The 22610-nt window shown below is 39.4% G+C and overlaps 1 protein-coding gene across 1 annotated transcript; it reads left to right on the forward strand.

Annotated features, from left to right (window-relative positions):
• The first annotated feature begins 22 nt into the window (after positions 1-22).
• Positions 23-21976, forward strand: POP1 (POP1 homolog, ribonuclease P/MRP subunit). Its single transcript, XM_074577506.1, has 15 exons — positions 23-244; positions 1833-2015; positions 2855-3030; positions 5379-5627; positions 6174-6261; positions 6576-6751; positions 7381-7631; positions 7768-7861; positions 8647-8758; positions 9715-9834; positions 15535-15650; positions 17009-17200; positions 18108-18262; positions 19094-19432; positions 20225-21976. The coding sequence occupies exons 1-15, from the start codon at positions 124-126 to the stop codon at positions 20883-20885; spliced, it is 3033 nt and encodes a 1010-aa protein (XP_074433607.1). The 5' UTR covers positions 23-123; the 3' UTR covers positions 20886-21976.
• Positions 21977-22610: the final 634 nt, after the last annotated feature.

A 22610-nucleotide genomic window follows, 5' to 3' on the forward strand; every position in this document is an offset into this window, starting at 1 on the left:
TGGCGTTGCGCCGTGCGCATGCGCAGTGCGCAGGCTGGGGCGGCCGCGTGGGCAGTGGGTGACGGGCCGCTGTGAGGGGCGGGTTGGTGAGATTCTCTCTCCTCTCTCCGCACCCTGCCGGAGATGTCCGGTGCGAAGGAGAAGAAGCGGGCCAAGAAGATGAGGAACCAGCCGGCCAGCGTCACGCTTCCCGCTGAGCCGGGGCCCTTCCCCGACGGCGGGAGCAGAGCCTGCCTGCCCCCAGGTACGGCCGCGGCACCCCCTACCCGGATCTGGCGTGGGTGACCGCGGAGGGGGTGTCCGACCCCCCTCTCTCAGGGCCGGGTATCCCCGTCTCCTCAACGCCGGGCTCCCCTCAGGGCCGGTGTCTCCTCAGCCCCGGCGGCCGGCGAGGCCGGCCCGGTGTGGGAACATCGCTGGGTCGCGTCCCCCGTCGTTGGCTCCTCTAGCCGTGGTTCTCCTTAATACACGTTTTTCTGCGACATCCCTTCGGTTGCACAACAAATCCCTGTCACCCGCCGCGGCTACTCGTCTTAAAACGAATTTGAACGTTATGGCCCATCCAGTGACCTCCCTTCTCTTTCTGCCGGGCCTGGGAGCCGCAGGAGGCGCAGGTTTGGCCTGCTGGGCCCGTGATAAATGATCTGATGTTTTCCTATCAGATCGGCCTGCCCCAACAATTTGCCTTTTGACGCTTGTGGCTCCTGTATCTGCGGAAGAGGTGTTGTCAGGAGGCAGCAAGGCATTTCCCTAAAATGTCAGTGTTGCCAGGTCATTGCTGGTGCTTTTTCTATACTGGTAACGTTTGCAGCTAAAGACTGAAGGATCCTGTCAAGCTGTATGCCTTTTTTCATCTGTGTGTTTCGACCCGAATCCCGTATGCTTCAATTGGACTTTGATTTCCACACCCACCCACCTCACCCCTATTCCATGTTTTAATTTTGTTACTTGTGTTTTTTGATCTCTTACCCCATTTCTCATGACACACAGGTTGATTTTCACTAGAGGAGCTCCTTGAACTGTATGGTCCCACGTTTCTTCAAGCACTCATCTTCATGCCATTGGAGGGGTGGTGGGAATGGCTGTCTTGGCCCTTTTTAGTCCAATTGTCCAGCATGAGCTGCCTGAGAACCATATCTCAAGTTGTACTAGAAATCCTAACCAAGACTTAACTGAATAGGTTGAATATAAGCTAATCTTTAAATATGGACTCCAGTGCCCTCTTAAACTTGAAGTACTGTTAGGTGCTTATCACTCTTGAAAGGTATTTCTGTACCTTAGGAAGCTTACTGTAGGCTTTAGTTATTTAATTTCAATTTTGGTTTAAATACCTGCACCAGAAAAGTAACTTACTGAGCCAACATACATGTGTCATGCTTACCTTATTTATTGCTGTAACAGAAATACATATCAGTGAGATAAGAATTCATTTCCTTATGGAAAAAAAAATCGGGGTGCAACAGGGAAGATATTAACTTTGCTGGTTTGGTACCAAAACCCTGACTGGACAATAGTAAAAATCACTGCTGATATTGTATAGACCAATTTTAGTCAGGTCTTTCCTGTTGGGTCTGCTAAAGTATTGGAGGCAAAGTCTAAATTGGGTACCATTTTCCAAATGTGCAAAAGTTATTTAATTTACTGCAGGCTTGCTCCAGGACAGTGCAAAATTTTTATTTCTTCCATTAAAAAGTAACTTAATTGTGATACATATATGAAATATAATAGGAAGAATGTGCAGTGCAATCTTATGAGGAAAGACTGTGTATAGTTATCAGTTACTCAAACTGCTTTGCATTTCTTTTACCTCTTTTCATCTCTAAACCCTCCAGGAGACATTCGTTGTGAGCAGCAGTATCAGCAGCAGAAATTTTCGAACCAGTCATCTGGGCCTTCTTACAGGAAAGACCAGTATTTTCCAAAAGGGCAAAATAGAGGAGAGAGAGGGAGAGGAAGAGGAGGATGGCAAGGAGGACGCCAGAGTGTTTCTGAGGAAATACCAAAATACATAACAGGTTTGTATATAAGAAAAAGGTCATAATGTATATGTGCAAGGCAATGTGCTGGTGATTTAAGTTTGCCATCTGTCTTTGTTTTTGTACAAGAGCAAAAATTAGAACTGATGCTATGTTCTTCCGTTTTTCCTGATTTTCTCCGAAATACAGAAGTAGTTGTGTACAGGAATGAATGACCAGCTGTTGTTCACTGAGTCCTTTCAGACATCTGAGTTGAAAAGCTGCACTTGGTTGTAATGAGGGATATGGATTTAGGTTTCTGTTTGCCAGCAAGATGAGTACTGACAGTCATCTGCTTTTAGTGTAGCCAATGGAACTGTTTTTGCCTATGATGTGAGTTAAAGACAACTTTTCATCTAACAGAACGTTTGTTTAGGAGAGCAGATTAACTTTTCAAAATGTGGCGATGCTCTGAATGTAGATACACTTCCATAAGCATAAAACAAGACCAACCACTGAATTTTTTTATTTCATCATTTTAAAATGGTCTGTAATATGATTACTGCCTGTGTTTTTTTCCCTGCTGAAGTTTATTTCATCTCTCTGAATACCACCTGAAAGATTGCTACAGTAACTTAATAAAGCAGGACTTAATGCAAATAGGACTTGTTGATTATGCCATGGCTTTCAGATTCATTAATGTGTAAGTATTTGCTTAACTATATCTGTAAGCTTGAGAATATCTAAAGAATTGAAATTTCTTCAGTAATAGTATAGAGTATTTACTTTTGTCTCAAGATGTAGTAGGAGTACTCTGCTGGAATTCAGTAACGTAGGTAGTGTCCCCTTCTTTGAATTTTGCTGTTTGTCATGCACTGATGCAGTTCTTTTCATTCCAGTGTCTGCCTTTGCTCAAGCTCGTGCTGCTGAGATCAATGCCATGTTGAAAGCAGTTGCGCAGAAGTCTTCAAACTCTTTAGTTTTCCAGACTCTACCTAGGCACATGCGAAGGCGAGCTATGAGTCACAATATTAAACGACTACCCAGGCGGCTCCAAGAGATTGCCAAGAAAGAGGTACAAGTGTGTTCTATAGTATTTGATAAACTATATAGTGTGCATAGCTAATGCACAGTGTTCAGCTGTACATTTGTTAATGAGCTTATCTGCAAAACCTCCCTGCGTACACAGGTTCTCAAACCTCACTAACCACTTGGCTTTGTGGTTATCGGACATGTTGAAAAGTTACTAGAGTAACGATGATAGAAATGTCCACTTCAGGAGGGGTTGTTCAGGCAGTGCGTTGGTCACAGGAGATCCAGGAGTCCCCCAAAACACCTGTCTGCCTTGCACCCCACCACAGCTGTCAGGTGTGACCCTGCGGGCCTCAAGCCAGCATAGCCCATTCATGACCGGCACGATGGTTCATGTGTTGTAGGTCAAGCGTGGGAGGTACACTGCAGTTGCTGGTGGGCTGCATGCAGCTTAAGACGTGTGAATTGACTGTTCCTGGCTGCTCATGAAACTGAACATTTAGTCAGAATGCTCCTGTGGAGTTACTTGCTTCTTACCTACTGTGGCCTTCCCATAGGTTTAAAAAAAAAAATAAAAAATGGTTCAGCAGGATTTTATTGTGAAATGATCTCACTGTCGTTTGGCATTGATCACTTTATCATCTCTAGATACTTCTTAAAGTGATCAAGTGAGTTTGCTTGGTGAGTTTTCTGTGGATTAAGGTTGACTGATTAACATATTTCTTGCATTCTGTTTTCACTTGCATTGTCTTTTTTTAAGTTCTTTGAGATCTTACTCCTTCCACCCCTAGTTCCTGAAGATGATTGTTCATGATTTGGAAATTGCTTTGGGTCCTTCCACGCACATTCCATAGGGCATGTTTTATTAGATCTTCCTAACCTGTATCTCTTCTTTTAGTGCTCTGGTTAGCATTCTTTTTGCTTTGTTAGTCATGACAAGAGATGTAATTTGGCCTGTTTTCTGAGAACTGAGGGAAGAAGGAGTGGGCTATTTTGCATAGTCGGTTATGTGCTTTATCCTTATTAAATAATCTAGATTTCTTTAATATTTATGCTTGGTTCTTTTGTGTCCTGCTTTTTTAACTCCTTTCACATGATAGCTTTTCTGACTTCTCTGAACATGCTCACGCTTATTCTCCTGTACTTATTTCCACTCCTTGTATGATTCTTGGATTTTTGTGATTATTTAATTGGCCCTGGTGCAGCTGTATTTCTTCTGCTATGTTTCCTCTCCTCAGGTCTTTTGATGTAGTTTGTGTGTTTGCGCAGGCTGTTTTGTTTCATGTATTCTTGCAGCTTGTCATATCTCTTGAACTATTTCCTTTTGCAAAGGTTCTGCCTATTACTTTTCAGTGTTTGAAGTCTGCTTCTTTAAAGTTAACTGTTCCAATTCTGCTGCATTTTCTTGCATTTTCTTAGATCCTTTATCATAACCATTTTCATCCAAACATTTATCTTCACTATCTCTCATTTCTTCAAAAGCTTAAAGGTTCACATTCTTCATCTACAATACACATCCTTTTTGCTCTAATTGTCTTTCTGAAGCAGTCAGTCACATACCATTGATCCAGTGGCTTATATTGCCTACTCTGCAGAGGAATGATGGGTCTGATGCAAACATATTTTATTTTTTTCTGCATTTCTGTTTTGATGTCGTGGGTTGCTTCAGTGTTTTCCGTGTTTGTCTTGCTAGTGATGTTCTATCATTCTCATTCCTGTGCTTTTCTTACAGCCAGTGGTCTGTTGTCAACTATTCCTTGGTGAGCTTACAAAGGACGTCCAAGAATTTTTTTGTGTGTCGTACAGTCCCTATTTCTTTCTACCACTTCTCTTCACAAAAAGACAAATCAAACATTGATGAGAGAGTCAAGCCTTCCTCTCCAGCCATGCATTCACCCATAATAATTTAGAGCTTGACTGGATATTTATTAAGAATTTGGTCAAGACACCACCACAGTCCTTTCTTGTTCGCTTCTACACATTGTAGAATCCTTAGGGTCCTACCTGGCAGTCTGGGAGTCTGTACTGCTTCTGTACAAGCTCAAATCTCGAGGTGTTCCTAGTGTCATGTTCATTTGTTCATATGGATATATTGATGTCAGGCTTCACGCAGGAAGTAGCAGATCTTACTGTTCACTGGGAAGTTTCTGAATGTACGTGGATTTTGGTTTACCTATGGGTTCCAGTCAAACCTTGATGCACTTGTGTGGTTGGGGCTTGTGTATAAAGTTTTGAAGTGTTAGTCAGCCTCAAGTATTATGGAGAACTAACATCAGAATAAAGTATAACTTAATGCTAGTGCTTCCTGTATCCTTATGTATGTCAGCATTTTTCTTTTACAGAAGTTTGTCCTTTTGAGATTCACTTCAATATCCTCTCTTTTAAAAACAGGCAGAGAAAGCTGTACATCAGAAAAAAGAACAGTCGAAGACTAAATGCCGCAAAGCTAGAAGGCGCCACATAAATTTGGTAGCAGAGTTTAATCGCAGGCAAAGAAAGAATATTTGGCTGGAAACGCATATTTGGCATGCAAAGAGATTTCATATGGTAAAGAAATGGGGATATTGTTTAGGAGATAGCCCTACAGAGAAGTGCTACAGGGCTTGTTACCGAGCCATGACAAACCACTGCCTTCTTCAGGTATCACATTTACATCTTTTTTAATTTGTTTTCTTTGTTATTTTGCCAAGGTGAAGTAATCATCAGTTCAGTTATAATGAGTATTTCTGTCTCTTTGAAGTACTGTTGTGTCAGCTGTTAATAACTACTAAGTATGAAATGAGTGATTTCATAATTGCAGTGAAGGGCGGTGAGTATCAGAGAGAACAAGGTGAACCTTCAGAAGAGTCTTACGGTAACTATGACTGAAGTACTGCATCTTCAGTCTTCTCAAGAGCTAAGAGATTCAATGAATCCCTGCGTCATCTTCCTGAGCAGGATGCTATTGAAGACAGGTGCTTTGTTCCATGTCCTTTTTGGTCTGTTGGTTTGAGAGGCAGGTTGGCCCTCAAGTAATAAATGCCTGACAGCTCTCCTGTAACAATTTTAAGTCAAAAAAGAAAAATTGTTTCTCTTTGAATGAAAAATTACTACTTCAGTGTAAATTGTGAAGGTCCTGTCTGGTCTTTCCTTGCTAGGCTCACTTTCAAGAGTTATTCTCACTGGGCCACTATCCTGTTTTTTCAGGACTTATCATATTATTGTTGCCTGGAATTGACTGGTAAAGAGATTGAACTTCTGAAGCAACTTGCTCGAATATGTAGCATTGACACAGGTAAATTTTTTGTAGTTCAAAATAAAGTTAAGATTCTGAATAGACTAAAGGATGAGCCATCCTTTTCCTTTTTTAATATTTTAATCAATCTCAATAGTAGTAACAGAGTTGATACTGAGTTGTGATTTTGGTTGAATAACATAATTAAAACCTCTCATACTAGGAGGAGATGTTCTTATTTTCAGTTGCTTATTAATAAACTAATTGCAACGCATGTTCTTTCTTTGATACTCTCCCAACAGCCAGACTGAATTTCAATTTTCTTTTTTAAATGAAAGATTACTTTGTTTTTCAATAAATATCATCTTCTTTAGGATTAACATTTGAAGAGGCTTGTTGTCTGTCTGGAAGATTCGAGGGTTCCCTGAATCTTTACCAAGCAGATCGCTATCCTGAGGATATGCTTGGTCCCGTTACATTTATTTGGAAACCCAGGGGTGTCTCTGAAAACAGACAGTTATGGATCTGGATGCATCCAGCTCTCAAACAGGTATCTTTTTCATTACAGTTGAACTCTGATTTCTTTATGCATTGTACATTTTTTATGATGAAGATACCTTCTGAAACGTGTAGAAGAGCTAGATATAGTAGATGGCTTTAGGAATTAAAAGTTGGAAGACTGTTTCTGCTCTAACTATATTTTTGTGCTGCAGTTTGTTTTTACAAAGCTTTTGCAGAAGCTGCGTGCCTCTGAGGTTTGGGGTTTTTTTTAGTGTTTGAGCTTGTTAAAAGGTGGGGTTTTTTGTGCCACTTGCTTCAGGATACGCTTGCAATATGATTTTGCTTGATTCACATCCTTCCCACTGGCACCCCCAACAGGCTGTTTGGTCTCATCACAGATAATCATAATTGATACTTAGCTATGAACTTTTTTTTTTAAAAAAAGTAACAATTTTGTGCACTGGCAATTTTTCTTACATTAATTTGAGTGAGAATAAATTCTTAGCAAAATTCAGTATTGCATTCAGGTCTTAATAGTAAGCCCTGGGCTTCAGCAGAATGAAGTTTATTCCCTTAAATCGATATAGGAAAATAAATAGTAGAGTGTAATTCTTAAAACTGTACTTAAGCTTTGCAGTGCACTGCCTATCCTAATCCAAACTTTTAATTTTTCTTAAGGATATACTGAGAGAGTTAAAAGCAATTTTTCAGTGTACAGAGCCTCAAGACATCTATATTCCTGAGCCTGTTACAACATCAATTCAAGAGGAAAAACAAACAGATGTTGTTCTCAGCCTTGGCAAGAAAAGGAAGAAGGAGGATAAAGAAGGAGAAAGAGCTGTGCCAGTGAAAAAAATAATTGGTGATGGCACTAGAGATCCATTCCAGTCCTACTCTTGGATCTCGCAGACTACTGGCGTTGTGATCAGGTTTGTTCACAGCAGAGTCAAAAACTGTGACCTATAACCAGTTAACATAGCTAAATTCTGGCTTAACAGTACTAGGGGAAAAAAATATTGTGTACTGTATGATTGGACATTCACCTGAAATTTTCCTCTGTTTCAGTGATAGAACTATGGAGATTCTCAGATACCGTCTGATTGGCCCATTATCACACTCCATCCTTACAGGGACCTTGAAAGCTGCTTCTCTCCAAACAGTAAGGAAATTGGCAGTTTGGATATTACTGTAATTTTAATAAGATTTCTAGAATGTGCAAGCTTGTTTATGCTAGAAGGAATCATAAACTATCAAGCCTTGCTTATTATAAAGTGTAACCTGTGTATTTCTGCTTTGTTAGCTTCTCTGTATTGAGCCACTTTAATAACGCTGATCTTGGGAAGAACTGCTGTCTGGATTTTGAGTGGGGGATAGGAAGAAAACAGAAGCAGTGGTGCTGTTGAGCAGGCTGTGTAGTTTCTGCTGTAGTGATGTATTGTGCTGAGAGGTCCAGAACAATTCATATTCTCTGACCAAACATAGATGATGTTTCTTGAGCGATGAGCCAGAGCCAAAGGGCGAGACATGTAAGGTATAGAAAACTTTTGTGTTTTCAATCAAATATGCAATTTCTCCAGGATTTAGTATTTTGTCCACCTCTTGGTACATAGCATCACTGTGGTTTTAGTGTGGGGTTTTTTGTCTCTTGCAGCAAACATGACTAGGCGGTGAAATCTCTGACTTTCTGTAAGAAACAATGGCAGAATTAGAAAGCGTTATGGATTGCTTTGTTTATTTTTGGAACACAGGTTAAACTGAACAGTTTATTGGGGATTACTCTAAGATGGAGTATAGGAATAGACTGCATCAGGAAAATAATACTTTGGTTTGAGACTTGGGGAGGAAGAAAACAACCATAGCGATTAAGGGAAACTGAGAGTGAGTTCATACTGATAGAAAATACTGAGTGACTACTTGAGTTTAATTAGATGTGTTGTTTTCCAGGAGATGGCAGATTCAGAGACAGAACTGAATAACTGGTGGGTAGAAAACTGCAAGGACTCTGAAAAAGTATCTCTTCATCAACGTCAAAGCGCTATCTTTGAGCTATTAGAAGGTATTTGGGCATGTGGGTGCTATGGGAGGAAGGGGAGACTCCTCAACTCTAGTGGTCAAAACTGGCAGGCTATTAAGTTGACTTCACTTTGGAAGTTCTTATTATTTGCTTGGTCAAGAGAGTGATGCCATTGAGCATGTGCTTAGGTAATTACTGTGGCATGTCAAAGATTTGAGAAATGTCACATTAACTTTTTCAAGGGAATTTTAATCCTTTGTGTAGTACAAACTCTTAATAGATAAATTGAATGTTTTTTCTTCATGAACTTATATTTGAGATTGCTGATGGGTATACAGTCTGTTGTGTACTTTCACTCTGTTCCCCCATACACACCAAATTAAGGCAATAAGTTGTACACAGATAAAATGGTAGGCTCCTACCCAAAGTGAAAGTATTATACCTTGCTTTGTATATTTTTGTCTCTAATGAACATTGGATACTTGGCTCAGTTGTAAAGTATCATAAAGTTAATAACATCTCCTCACTTTCTAGCATTGAATCAGGTAAGGAACTGGATTTGGTAGATGTAACACCATACTTGAGCTATACAATGTGAGGCAGTTAAGCAGAGATGAGGTAAAACTTTTAAAAAACTTTTTTTATTATCCTTTCTATGGAAGGCAAGTATAAAAAAAAGGTTGTTTATTCTTTAGGAGATGTGCCAAATGTAAAGGATGAATTGAGCCTGTGAGTTGTGAGAGTGACCTCACTTCTATGTTAAGCATAAATGTAATTGCAAGCTAAGTCTTATGCTGCTATTGTGGTCTTTTGTCGTTGGGCATTTAACAAGCATTGGTGAGTTTTCAAAACATGTTAGATTGAGTACTCTGCATTGCTTCTCTGGCTTACAGTGGTGTCACATCCCTGCAGGCAAAAATGCACAAAATAGTAGTGCAGAAAAAGATCACAACTTAATTGGTGGTTTCATGGCAACGTTCATCTGTGTATTTTTAAAGGGATAAGTTCGCCATCAGAATTGCCACCAGGTACAATACTGGGCCTCACTGTTGGAGATCCTCGAGTGAATTTGCCAAAAAAGAAGACAAAAGCCATGCCAGACTTTGAAAAATACCAAGGTAAAATGCCTTGCCTGTATTATGTTTCTCATGGAACTGCTAAAGGCAAGAGATTCAATTTCTCTCTACACTTGTGTTTTCATTTACTGTCACCTTCTGCTGATTGTCTCTTGCTGTTTTCCTCTAGCATTTGAATGATTCCTTTGCCTTTCCACAACCCTTAAAGAACAGAAACAGCTTGAAAGTTGCATAGGTTTTAGAACAGCAGTTGTGAGGCAGGGACATGCACCAAAGCTGGTCTTGTGCTCAGTGGAAGCCTCTGTCTGACCATACAGATGATCCAGGTTCGAATCCTGGCAAGGCCAACCAGGTGCTAAAAGCTACTTAGTGAGTTTCTGTTTGGTGTTTAGTTTTCCTGATGCTGTTTATCTCTGCAAGAAGATACCTGCTGTTGCTGGCTTGTAGTCCTACAGCGATGAAAGTTGCAATTCCACTGGAAAAAAAAAATTACTTTTGCAAGATTAGCATTTCAGACAGCCAAGATGCTGGTTATGTTAAAAAGAGTTATGTTAAAAAATCAAAGATGCATGCATGACTTCTGAAACTTTCACGTCAATGCTGACTTACACATTTTAGTGCAAAATTCAAATTCATTTGGATTTGAACATCCTTAAAAAATGTGCAAGAGCATATACAGTATACAATGGAGTTTGTGTACAGTGCTCTGTAGGCATTTCCAATTAGGTTGACTGGACACAGACTGCCTCGCCTAATATGAGAAACATAATAGCCAGCTAGCAAACAGTAGCAAATAGGACAAGTTGAAGGCTCCAGAGGCTTGAAAATACATTTCCTTGGTGGTGTGTTTGCAAGACACTAGAATCTGGCCTCACCTTACACTTACATCAGCTTGAACGCCTATTTTACTTACTGTCTTTTAGCTCTGTGCACAACTCTGTTGTCTGCATTTTCTTACATCCTCCTATTCTACCCTCCATATCTAGAACAGCCTTTCTCCTATTAATTAGTTCTGCTCAGCTAACTTTCTCATCATTAATGTTCCTGTTGGAAATGCTGCAGCATACATGACCACTACTTTGGTTCCTTCCTGCCGAGAAGTAAGGTGAGCTGTGTAGCACTTGTTTACAGATACTGGTTGGAGCTAGTAAAGGAGTTAGCAAATACGAGAAGTAATTCGGCCTGCTTCATTCTGCTTGTCATGTCTGGGAAGATGTGTTCAAGAAGGCAAGATCAGCAGGAGGCATCTAGGCATTGGAAGTGTCTCATAGTAGTTTCTCTCCCACTGCCAGAGCTGGTTGGCCCTCAGGAAGGAGGGCCATGGTAAAAAGATAATGATGTAAGATAGGGAGTCAAGGAGAAGAAAATACCTATGCCTTTTTTCTTTTGGCTGGCTGGAAATGTCCATTTTCAAGATCTTTTTACTTGGGGTTTTCCTTCACTTGCAAAAAAATCTTGTAAACCACAAGCATTCAGAAAATCTGGTGTTGCTTTCTGGTTCCTTTCTGAGTGGTTTTTTGTTTTGTCATGAACTTAAAACTGTATCTGCCCTCTCTGACTTTTGTTCAGGAGAGGGAGAAGGTCCTTGATTGGCTAGCAAGGAAAGCCAGACTTCACAAGACCTTCTAATTTAGGTTCTGCTAAAGGACTTAATGTTACACAAGCGTGTCACTACTAAAGAAGTTGAGTAGGTGGAAAGCCTACAGCTTCCTTCTAGTAGAAAATATAAAGGACATCATGGTAAGGGAGCAGAAAAGGAGGGGCCAGCGTTCCTACAAGGAGCAGTTAAGGAGACAGTATGAGGAACTAACGGTTCAGCAGGGGGAGCCGCTGCTGTTTTCCGTGTTTCCCACCTGAGTGACTTTGTAGGAAGAGTTACAGGATCATTCACAATCTCCTGCATACATATTACATGTGCAGTGGCGGAATCTTACAGCATAGTAGTTCATCTCTCCTACATGAGAAACTCAAGACGGAGGTCTAACTGCCACTCTCCTGTCTCCCTCATTGAGTATTCCAAAGCGTTTAGTTGGAAACAGAGACTGTTGTTACTCTCTGAGGACTGTTGTTCCTAAACTAATTTTGTGGTTGGCTATGTGACAGCTGCTACCTGTGTTATATCTCTGCCTTAATGGGCCTCCTGGTAGTTAAAAGCAGAGAAGTTACCTTTTTTTAAATACTTCTAGAAAATTAATGCATGTTAGGCTATTAAGATCAGATATTTTTATAATTTTCTAGTCAGGGGAAAGCATTCGAGTGCATTTAATTCTTGGTATTTTGAAAGAAAAAGTAAAATTGCATATGTATTAATAAAAGGAAGCCTAGACATAATCAGTTATTTTGCAGAATGCATTTTATGTCTAATCTGTTCTCTCTATGCAAGCATTATGCTTTCTTGCCACAATGTAGTGTTTCAGGAGACCTATTATAAAGTCATCCTGAATTCTGTCAGCTTAGTTTATAATCTCCTTGGAGTGTGGCGTCTTGTTGCATATTTCACTGCCTTTATAAACCAATTGTTTTCTGACCCTTGGTTTTGATGTAACCTTACTCAGATGTGATAATATAGTGAGCTGATCTTTATTTAAGAAATGCTAGCAGTCATTTATTTGCCTTAATGACGTCACGTTGATAGAGCAATTAAAAGGAACTCCACACTTTTTTCCCGTTCTTACTTCCTGGACATTTAAATACTGTTAGGGTTAGTATTAGTAAGGTTGCAATGGCACTGCATATGTTAGCAGATTCTGTCTGTGCTTTAGCCTCTCTTGTTCTTTAATGCTATGTAAAAGCTAACTGATTTTCCTGGGAAATCTTTACTAATGTTTACTACTATTCATTGTTTGTTAACTGCATGAATAGTTTAAGTTACAGCCATCATCTTTGCCTGTGGATTGTCATACGTGCAATCTGTGAAATGATACACATCAGTCCATATCCCTTTTTTTCCAAAATGCTGTTCTAAGATATGCCTCTGTAGTTTTTCCCTATCAGTGACATGCTAACCAATCAAAGGTAATTTCAGTCTTTCCCAGTTACTCTCACTCCTGCATGCATAGCCATGTGTGCAAGCTGTGTGTTACAGATACGTGCTGATGGGATTTAATGAAAGAACTGCCCTCATTTTTTCAGGCTGGGGGATAGAAAGTTTGTGAATAAATCACTTTTCACTGCCTTCTCAGCAGGTTTATGCCTTCTGAAAGTCAAGTTTCCCAGTAAGCATTCAGTGTTTATGTGACTGCAAATTAGTGTTGTTCTCCATTTTAAAGTATGCTCCCGACATTTTGATATGCTTTTACTGTCTTCTATGGGAGAATGCAAATTCCGCTGCCTTAAAAACTGCTCAACATATGGAGTATGGTGGAGCTTTTGAACAGTCAGTGAATGAGATGCATAGAAGGAGAATGCATCGTGGAAGATAAGTGAGCTGAAGTTCCTTCTGCAGGCACAAAGCCTGAGTCTTTGCCTGTAAATGCATCTCTTGCAGAGGTTTAGGTATCCGGCATCAGTTGTCCTGGTACGCACCCCTAGGTAGATATGTCTCTCAGACTGCTCCCTAGCAGTGCTTATATTTTTGCTTTTTCTGCCATTTCCTCACAGAGGAAAGGAGAAATTTCAAATAGAACTCTTACTCTTAGGCCTGTCTTCTAAGACTGTTAAGGTAATCAGCAACGCAAATCAGAACAACAGCTTACATGGAACAAAACCTTCCTCTCTCTGTATTGTCTAAGCACCAACCATTGACACCATCAGAAGCAGATAATGTGCTGATTGTCGCTGAGCTTTGTGTGCTGAGTGATACAACTCTCTATTTCCTATACTGCCTCTAACATCTTACTTCCACTATCATCGGCAACTTGTTCATCAGTAGAGTTATTTCCCCAGCAATCTTAAAATGTGGACTGAAGAAAACAGAAGAGCAGTAAGAAAGAAAGAGAACTAGTGTGAGGATTTGGGATTATAATTTGAATTATAGTATGTTTAGCAGGGAGATTAAATTATCCAAGTTCAATGGGGATCAAGGAGAAAGAATGTACCAAGTTAGAGAAGGGTTTTTTAGGGCAGTGAGGGGGATGTTGTATGGACTGTGGTGATGGAACGAGACTCACTTAAAAGGGCTCTCTAAAGTGGAAAAAAAAAAATACTCATGCCATTATAGAATATAGGAATTGTAAAGAACTCCAAGAATATGTCAGGGATAGACTGTCTAAACTGTGGTAATAGAAAGAAGTGATTAAAAAAAACCGGAGAAATTTACAGTGAATAATTTCCAGTTGAAAGAACTAGAATGTGTTTAAATAACTTAACATAAAGAGATTCTAGTACTCATGAATGCTTTCTGTACAGAAGAGGGGAAAGTCACTTCCCTTACTGTATGTTTTCTTGTAACTATGTGCCCTTCCCCCTTGGTTATGTGTAAGAGTTAGGAAGGAATTCCCCATCACCACTACACACAGTTTTGTTGCTGTTTTTTTTCTCCTTCCTTTGAGACATTGATATTTGCTGTATCTCAAGACAGAATCTGATAATTTCTTCAGTATTTCTTCCTCTTATATAAATGTAACTCATCAGCAAGGATGCATAGCAAGCATCATCTTAACGCCATCAAACTGTCAGGAGTGCTGCCGTATTTAATATTTTTTCAGATGATTTTACAACTCTTAATAATGTGGACATCTTGAAGATTACAGATTTTAAATAATTATTGCAGTTATGTTCAGCAGTATTGTGTTAGTACCACTGAATAATCCATATCTTCTGTGCTCAACGTCTTTGTAAATGTTAACTGGAAAAATTAGCTGAATCTTCTTTTGAAAGGTTAAGTGATTTAAAAAAAATGAAACACAACACATTATATTCCTTTAATATGTAAGACCTTGTAGATGACAAAATGAGCAGCAATCCCTGTAAGTTTTAATCACAAAACTCTTAATGGGTTCATTGTATTGTTTATTGGTAAGAATTATTTTACTTAAAATACGAATCATCATGGATTACATACTGTACACTGAAGGCTTTTAATACATAGATCACGAAAGGTAGGTATATATTTTCTCTGCTTTGTTTAGATTGTGGAGCTGAAGAAGAGAGAGGTTATTTAATACCTCAACGATCGTTTTCAAAGTTAGAAGTGTTATTTATCTTCAGTAATGCACGCAACTGTTGGTCTGTGTAGACATAAGCAAAGAATAATCCCTTCCTTGAAGTACAAAGCCTGAAAAGATCCAGAGTGGGAAGCTGGTGCTCAATAAGTAGTTGCATGCTAGTCATACATAAAAGTATTTCCTGTATATACATTTCTTAAAGGTCATCCTCGCTTCTCTTACAAGTTTACTTAGACGGACTTATTTTAGGCTTTGTTGTGTTGCTTTTTCTGACTTTCACCAAACCTGTTAAGCTTTACACTCTGCCTGAAAGGCCAGATTCCAGAATATTAAAGGTGGCATGTGAAAGATGTAACTTACATTGCCAAAGGACATGTCATTTGTAATAATAAATGCCTGTTTGTAAGAGAATGCCAGGTTAATGCTTCTAGAACTAACAGTTTATTTCATATTTTGTATTTGGAAAACCATGTGGTAGTAAGATATTGCAGAAGCAGTGATGCTTTTTAAGCTTTTAGTAGTCTCTTTACTTAGTTGTCTGCTCATTGTACTTACGATAGTGGAGTGGTTTTGGTAATTTGATACTTAAGCCACAAAAATTGCTTGAATTTTGTTTGAAGGTTCTCTTCTTTTGTAGATAATGATAAAGTTAGGCAGCTGTACCTGGAGGGTGTGCCTGTAGACTGTGCTCACAGCTTTATCTGGGACCAGGACATCTGTAAGAACGTCACTGAAAATAAAATCTCAGAGCAGGTAACTAAGAAGGTGGATTGCCATGGAGAAAAGAGCTAACGGTCCATAGAGTCCATTGAGTGAGACTCTTGAAACTTGTATAAATCCAAGAGCAGTAGTTTCCTAATGTCATAGTATCTAGCTGCAGAGCTGAAGTGTTTATTTTGTGGCCTTTACATAATGTTCTTGCACAACCATTGTTCAGGATTCAATTAAAAGAAAGCTTTATTGGATTGTCTACAGGACCAAGTAGTTGTAGGTTTATTTAACAGAAGCATTTGGAATCGGATTTTCCTACATCACCTTGACTCACATAAAGCAGATAAAAAGGATGAAGTGGCACAGAGAGGCCCGGGTGGTTCACTCCTCTGTCATAGCCAGGACAATTCTGACAGAAGAGTCACGGAAGCTGGAAGGAAAAAAATCCCTCTGGTTCTGAACTGCAGCACACTGTTGTAGGGGTTCTGGGCAATACTTGTGATTTGTAGAGAGCTTTAAATGTGCTGTTACAGGTTTGAAATACATCTTGACATTTCTGTTGACAATGGAGGAGCAACCCATAAAATGCATGGGTAAAATGGTGATTTAGTCACAAGATGTGATAAACTTTTGGCACCATTGTAATCAAGAAGAGAAAATATTTGCATGGCAGAAACATGTCTCTAAATATTCTCTATGAAAATTAGTTTCGTGCTCTTCCGAATTGGCTGCCATAGTGTAGAAAAAGCAGAGTACTTAGAAAATACTGTATTAGCACATAACAGTTAGCAGCACAGTCTTTTTGTGTTCTTAATGCTGTCATGAAATGTAATGTTTACCTTATAGAACAGCTGATGCAGAAGGGACATGTAAAGAGTCAGTCTGATAGTCTGTCCTTTTTATACGTGTATTCTTAATGTGGTACAATGAAATATAACAACTGGTGATTGACAAAGCCTTGGTGCCAGCATGCTTTATGTGGAACTGTTTCGTGACCAAATGTTCTTCCCATCTCCCTGGATGTAGTTCAGCTTTGCTCTGTGTATTGACAGACTGTCTGAAAGCACCTGTTCAGCCTAGTCTTGTGCACAAATCTATGAATACCAAGTTGCAATACTTGTTTTTCCTCCTTCATCTGTGCTGTATGTTTTTGCTCTGAGTTTCAGTACCTGCCCTCCATCAAGGTCTGTAGAAGTAAGAAGGGGTGAAAAAGGGTTCTTAGTACTTTTTTTTTTCTAAAACCATATTTCATGCCTCGCTGAAGGTCAGTTCAAATGTGTAGCATATTACTAGTATATTTTTTTCTAGTTATAAGATCACCTCCTTTCTGATTCTTGGAAGGGTATTTAGAAGAGAGAAAAATGGGTACTAACTTATGGGAAATGTTTCCTCCTTCTCAGGATTTAAACCATATGAGAGCTCAGTTACTGGTACCTGGATCACACCTTGATTTGGGCCCTCGTGAATCTAAGATTCCCATACTGTTGGTGCAGCAGCCAGGGAAAATGGCTGGAGAAGATCTACCAGGATGGGGGAGCGGCTGGGATATCTATCTCCCAAAGGGCTGGGGCATGGCCTTCTGGATTCCTTTTGTAAGTGACTTTAGTTGCAAATTGCAACTAAATATGACAAATTGTATAATTTGTTTCAAAACAGTCAGTTTTAGAGAGTATACTTCACATTGTGTAACCAGTTTGTAATTACAGGATCAAAATCCCACTTTAAAAGAGGGTGTATGAACTGGTTGATGACAGAGCCTTGGTCTTAAAATCTTAAAAGTGAACAATAGCTTTCCATATCTTCTGTTGGGTATGACTGTGCCCACGTGGCAGTCTAAAGCAGGAAATCAGAGTGGGGTAAGGAGACGCAAGCTGATGCTATAGCTGTTTGGCTTTGTGTTTCTAAGAGCACATGTCTCTAAAGAGAAATCATTTGGTGCCTGCTGCTAATCCATTTCCAGCTTGGCTATTTCCACTGCTGTGTCAACAAATTGGTTGCCTCTGATTTGGGAGAGAGCTTAAAACACAAAGTTTGAGTTAAGCTTGGTTACTTCTCTGGTGCTGTTTGGAGTATCCTGCTTTGAATGTTTAGACGGCAGTTTTAATGTCTTTCTGCAGTTTAAATTTATGCTTTTGAATGCGCAGGGAGTTTAATTGCAGTGATACCTATTGTACAGTTAAAACAAGTTGGGCAGTGACTTATTCAAAGTAATGTGACATTCCTGGCAACATACAAGATCAGAACCTGTGAAATTCTCTTCAGTTCTGCTGATAGCTTTTTCAGAATTAAATTTAAAGAGCATGACTAACATTTTTGTTGAAATGAGCATCTAGAACTGTGAAAACCATACTTAAGTTTATATTTTTTGAAAGCTAAAGTGATAGACTTTCTTTTTTCTAAGGCAGTAGCTTCTGGAGCATTAATGTGGTTTTTTTTTTTCAGTTAGGAACCCGGAATCAGTATCAACATTGGTTTTTTGGGTTTTGGTTTTTATAACAGATATATCAAGGTGTACGAGTTGGTGGCTTGCAAGAGGCTTTAAAGCATTCTGAGTATCAAAGAACACCTCACACTCCAAATGATTTCCCAGACTGCCAGGCAGGAAAGCAGTTTGCCAAAGAACTGGAAACCAGTCTTCTTGAAAAATTCAAACGGTAATATTAACTTCAAAATTGATTGCAAGAATGAAAAAATTGAATACTGCTTGAAATATTCCCTTAATTATCTGTTGTGTTCATTTTGACCTGGACTTACTTTAAGATCTTCCACTAGTGTTTTAAAGCCCAATATTCTAAAAAACAAAAGGATCCTAGATGTATTTAACAGAAAAGCTCTGCTAAACAGTGCATATAAATTAACTAAAGCCTTCTATTCACAGAGATATGCTCAGTTATAAGGCTGTAACAAGGCTGCATAACAATAAAATAAACAAAGCTATTTCAAGCTGCCTTAGCAGCCAATGAGGGAGGAGAAGGCAAAGGCAAACTGTCAAAGTATGTGCTAAGTGAAACAGAATAAAGCGAAGGAAGAGGTATATGTCAGTGTCCACTTTTTAAATGCCAGGTATTCTGAAGTTTGCCTTCATTTTCACTCCAGTAAATACAGAACTCCTAACCATGAGTATGGGGTAGCTGGAAGTGTCCTCTGTACCAACTGGTGTTGGCTCCCCTTCCAGCAAGGAGGGGGAAGTAGGGGAAATTTAGAGGAAAATGTAGTGGTGTCAGTCACAGTACACAGAAATGTCCAGCATGGCTGAAAGCATATGGTGGTCAAAAATGCAGCAGTGTTGTCTAGAAGTATAACTGTAAAATTCTTGCTAAACAAAGGGAATGCACAGTTAACTTTCTGTTCTAAACACCTGGTTTTGAAAACAGAAAAAGTTATTAGACCAGCAGGACAAAGTAGACAGTTAACCTTTTGAAGTGACAGGGACTGAATAAGGGCCCAGGAAACAAATAGTCTTACCTACTTGATTTATCGTTTAGACGTCCACCTGCAAAAAGGGCAAATTATGTCAAGCTGGGCACTCTGTCCCCTTTCATCTGTCCTTGGGGACAGCTGACGAAGAACTGGGAAGGGAGAATGAAAGCTTCAGGAGAATCTGTACATTCCCCACACGCTGAGTGCTGTGCAACTGAAGACCACCGCTTTTGTGACCCCAAAGCAGAAGTGGTCAAAGAAGCTTCCTCTGAGACTGGTGAGATAGAGGAGACTGTTGGAATAACAAGCTCTGAAGCTGTCCTAAAGACAGATGGTGTTACAGGCGCCCAAGACTTTGGTGAGAGAGATGAATCTATGACAACAAGTGACTTTATTGTTCTCAGGTATGTCAAAATGATACATATGAAGTGTTATTTCTTCATTGGGAATTACTAAATTGGGGAAAGGAAGACCTCAGTCTTTATTATTAAGATGAGAGAATTATTTGATACAAATACAGTGAGGAGATTAAATAGTTTTATCTTGGGTCAGAATTTGCTGTTGAGTGGAAGTCCTTCTCCTGCTTTCCCCAGCAACCTTGCTGACTAGATGAAGTAAATTTCTTAAATTATCTTAAATTTAACACTCTTGCGTTTAGTGTGTTCTTGGAGTTGGCATATTCTGTATACTTCGAGGTAGATGAAACTTTTAGAGGCTCACATTTGTCATTCTTAAACTGTTGCTGTGTAAATCAGCTTGCATTCTCTTTTCTAATATATCGTCACAGGTGGTTCTTGTGCTACTTAATGAGGTTTATAAAGAAAATAGAGAATCCTCTGCATTCCAGTGCAACGCATGAGGGCAGCAACAGTGTTTGGAAAGTGCCTGAATGCAGGTCTTTCATTTTTGTGTAATTATCAGGGGAAGAAAACATTGGCAGTTCTGGACTGCATTAATGTCACTGAAGGTTTTACAGCATTTGTGATTTAACAAGTTTTGGCGTTTTTAACAAGTAATGTCTCCTTCTAAAGAAATAGTTTCACACATGAATTCCACTGCCCCATGTTCTTTTTGTGCTCAGCATGATACAAATACCAGTTTGGAAGGTTACAAAAAGCTCTAGGGTTTTTTTAATCATCTGTTGTACTACTTGTTAATAACTATCCTTGATGTTTATTTTTAAAAAATTTTAATAGGAGTGAGAAACTACTAAAGCAGTTATCAGCCTGGTGCTATCCCACTGCTGGAAAAGATCGGCGAGTCCGCCTTATTTCTCGACTGGGACAGAAGGAAATGACTCAAGATGTCTTTTTGCCAATCTTGATGAGCTACCCAAGGGCTCTTGTATGGGTCAAGTTGACCCTCTTGAGAAAGGGGAACCCAGAGTTACATGCCATGATTTGCATCCCAACAGAAGATGACTTGCTGCATCTAAGCAAAGACAAACTCTTCTGTGGTCCTCAAGAACCCACACATCATGACATATTCAAGCATAAGGTACAGAAGCTAAAAGAGGAGAAAAAGAAGAAGAAAAAGGATAACACAAAGGGTCTAGAAAGTGACCCCCTGAGCGTTCCAGATAAAGAAACAACTGAGGAACATGAAGACCTCATTCTTGGTCTTTGGTCAGATGTTCTCCCAGATGTTACTTCCCACTGTTCGAGAACTCTCTTGGGATATGTCAGTCGAGGGGATTTTTCGTTGGCTGTGGGCTGTGGAGAAGCACTGGGTTTTGTTAGCTTGACGGGGTTACTTTATATGTTACACAACCAGCCAGCAGATAAAAAAGGGCTTGTTTTGTTAAGAACTCCAGCATCTTTACAGTACAGATTTGCAAGACTTAATATTGAGGTTTAAGTATCATTGCAATGCAGTAGAATGCCAAAAATACCAAAGAATGTCGGTTTTGTCTTTTGTGGCCTTTCTGTCTCAAATTTGAGGTGATTCTGAGCCCCAATAACATCCGGAGGATTATGAAATAATTAAAAAGCTTTGTAGCATTATTCATGAAAATAACTAATGCATAAACAGACCTAGTATTACGTCTGATGTCCGCATTGCTAAGGATTTCTAACGTGAATGCATCCATTATTATGATCTTCTTTAGAGATAAAGAAGCATATTGTTCATTTTTCACCTTAGAGCAGTGGATGCTATAACAATACACAGAAAATCATTATTTTCCTTTTAGAAATCTTTTGGTCAGGTGGATTCTAACTTTCCAGTGCATTGTTCACATGTAAGTGCATGCGATGTGGTACGGTGTATGTAGCAAGTGGCTTTTCCTGATTCTTCATGTCTGAATGCATGTGGCTGCAGTGGAATGGAGCAAAGTGGACAAATCTATTAAGAAAGCAGAAGGGTACTTACTTTGGTGGAAAAGCTCTGTGCTTAAATGAAATGCAAATAAAATATAGCCTGGCTGTATAATCTTGAATTATAGCAATTGGAGCTCTTAAATTGGAAAGCTTATCAGTCTCTCTCTCTAGTCTGAGAGAGAAAACCCTATTTTTGAAAAGTAATAAGTCTTTCAGATGCAAATTGCTGTTGGTGGGTCAGCATACATTCTGTTAATAATGGGATATTTTGGTTCCTTAAAACATGAGGTTATTTTTGTATGGAATGTGCTAGGATTGAAAGTTTCTTCATTTTACTGTATGGTTTAGGAGTGTTCGAATTCATAAAACTTGTATGCTGGAGGGGTGAGGGGAGAAAGGTGTTTGATTTGACTGGGGTGAGGTGGGTTGATTTGTTCGTTTTGGTGTTTTGTTGGGGCTTTTTTAAATGATAGCCTTAAGCTTCTAGCCATTCTTGAGTTAAGCAGCCTGAAAACAAGTTTACAATAATACACTGTAGTTTAGCAGCAGCATGATACAAATCTGTACCAGTTGGTAAAATTACCCTGAAATGATCATGTACAAATAAAAATAATCTATTCTTGATTCGGGAATCTACTGATTTAGCTTGATTCTTTTAAGAAATTAAATATGGATCAGTTAATGACTTAGTCTTTCTAAGTATCAGTCTGCATATTAATTCCCTCATTCACGGTTTTGTTTGAAAAAGTCTTAGGTGAATAGGTTAATGTTGTTTGAAGTTGTTTGTTGGAGGAAGGATTTAGAGTACCTTACCTCCACAATTATTAAAATTTAGGGTCATTGGTGGATTAAATGTGGCACACACATAGAATCATAGAATTGTCTGTGTTAGAAGGGACTTTCAGATCATCTAGTCCAACCATCAACCTAACTCTGACAAAAACCATCACTAAACCGTATCTCTAAGCACTAAGTCTGCCTGTCTTTTAAATACCTCCAGGGATGGTGCCTCAACCGCTTCCCTGGGCAGCCTGTTCCAATGCTAAATAACACTTCCAGTGTAAAATGTTTTCCTAATATCCAGTCTAAACTCTGCTGGTGCAACTTGAGGCCATTTCCTCTTGTCCTGTCGCCTCTTACTTGGGAGAAGAGACCGACCCCCACCTCTCTACAGCCTGCTTTCAGGTAGTTGTAGAGAGCGATAAGGTCTCCCCTCAGCCTCCTTTTCTCCAGGCTGAACATCCCCAGCTCCCTCAGCCGCTCC

Source organism: Larus michahellis, chromosome 2 (assembly GCF_964199755.1).
Source record: "Larus michahellis chromosome 2, bLarMic1.1, whole genome shotgun sequence".
In the NCBI taxonomy this organism is placed as follows: Eukaryota; Metazoa; Chordata; class Aves; order Charadriiformes; family Laridae; genus Larus; species Larus michahellis.

What these genes read in the sequence shown, in the direction of transcription:
- POP1 (XM_074577506.1), top strand. Translation starts at nt 124, where the DNA reads ATGTCCGGTGCGAAGGAGAAGAAGCGGGCCAAGAAGATGAGGAACCAG. An exon ending in AATATGTAGCATTGACACAG is followed by an intron (nt 6,262 to 6,575) that starts GTAAATTTTTTG and finishes CATCTTCTTTAG; the next exon opens with GATTAACATTTGAAGAGGCT. An exon ending in AGTGACTTTATTGTTCTCAG is followed by an intron (nt 19,433 to 20,224) that starts GTATGTCAAAAT and finishes AAATTTTAATAG; the next exon opens with GAGTGAGAAACTACTAAAGC.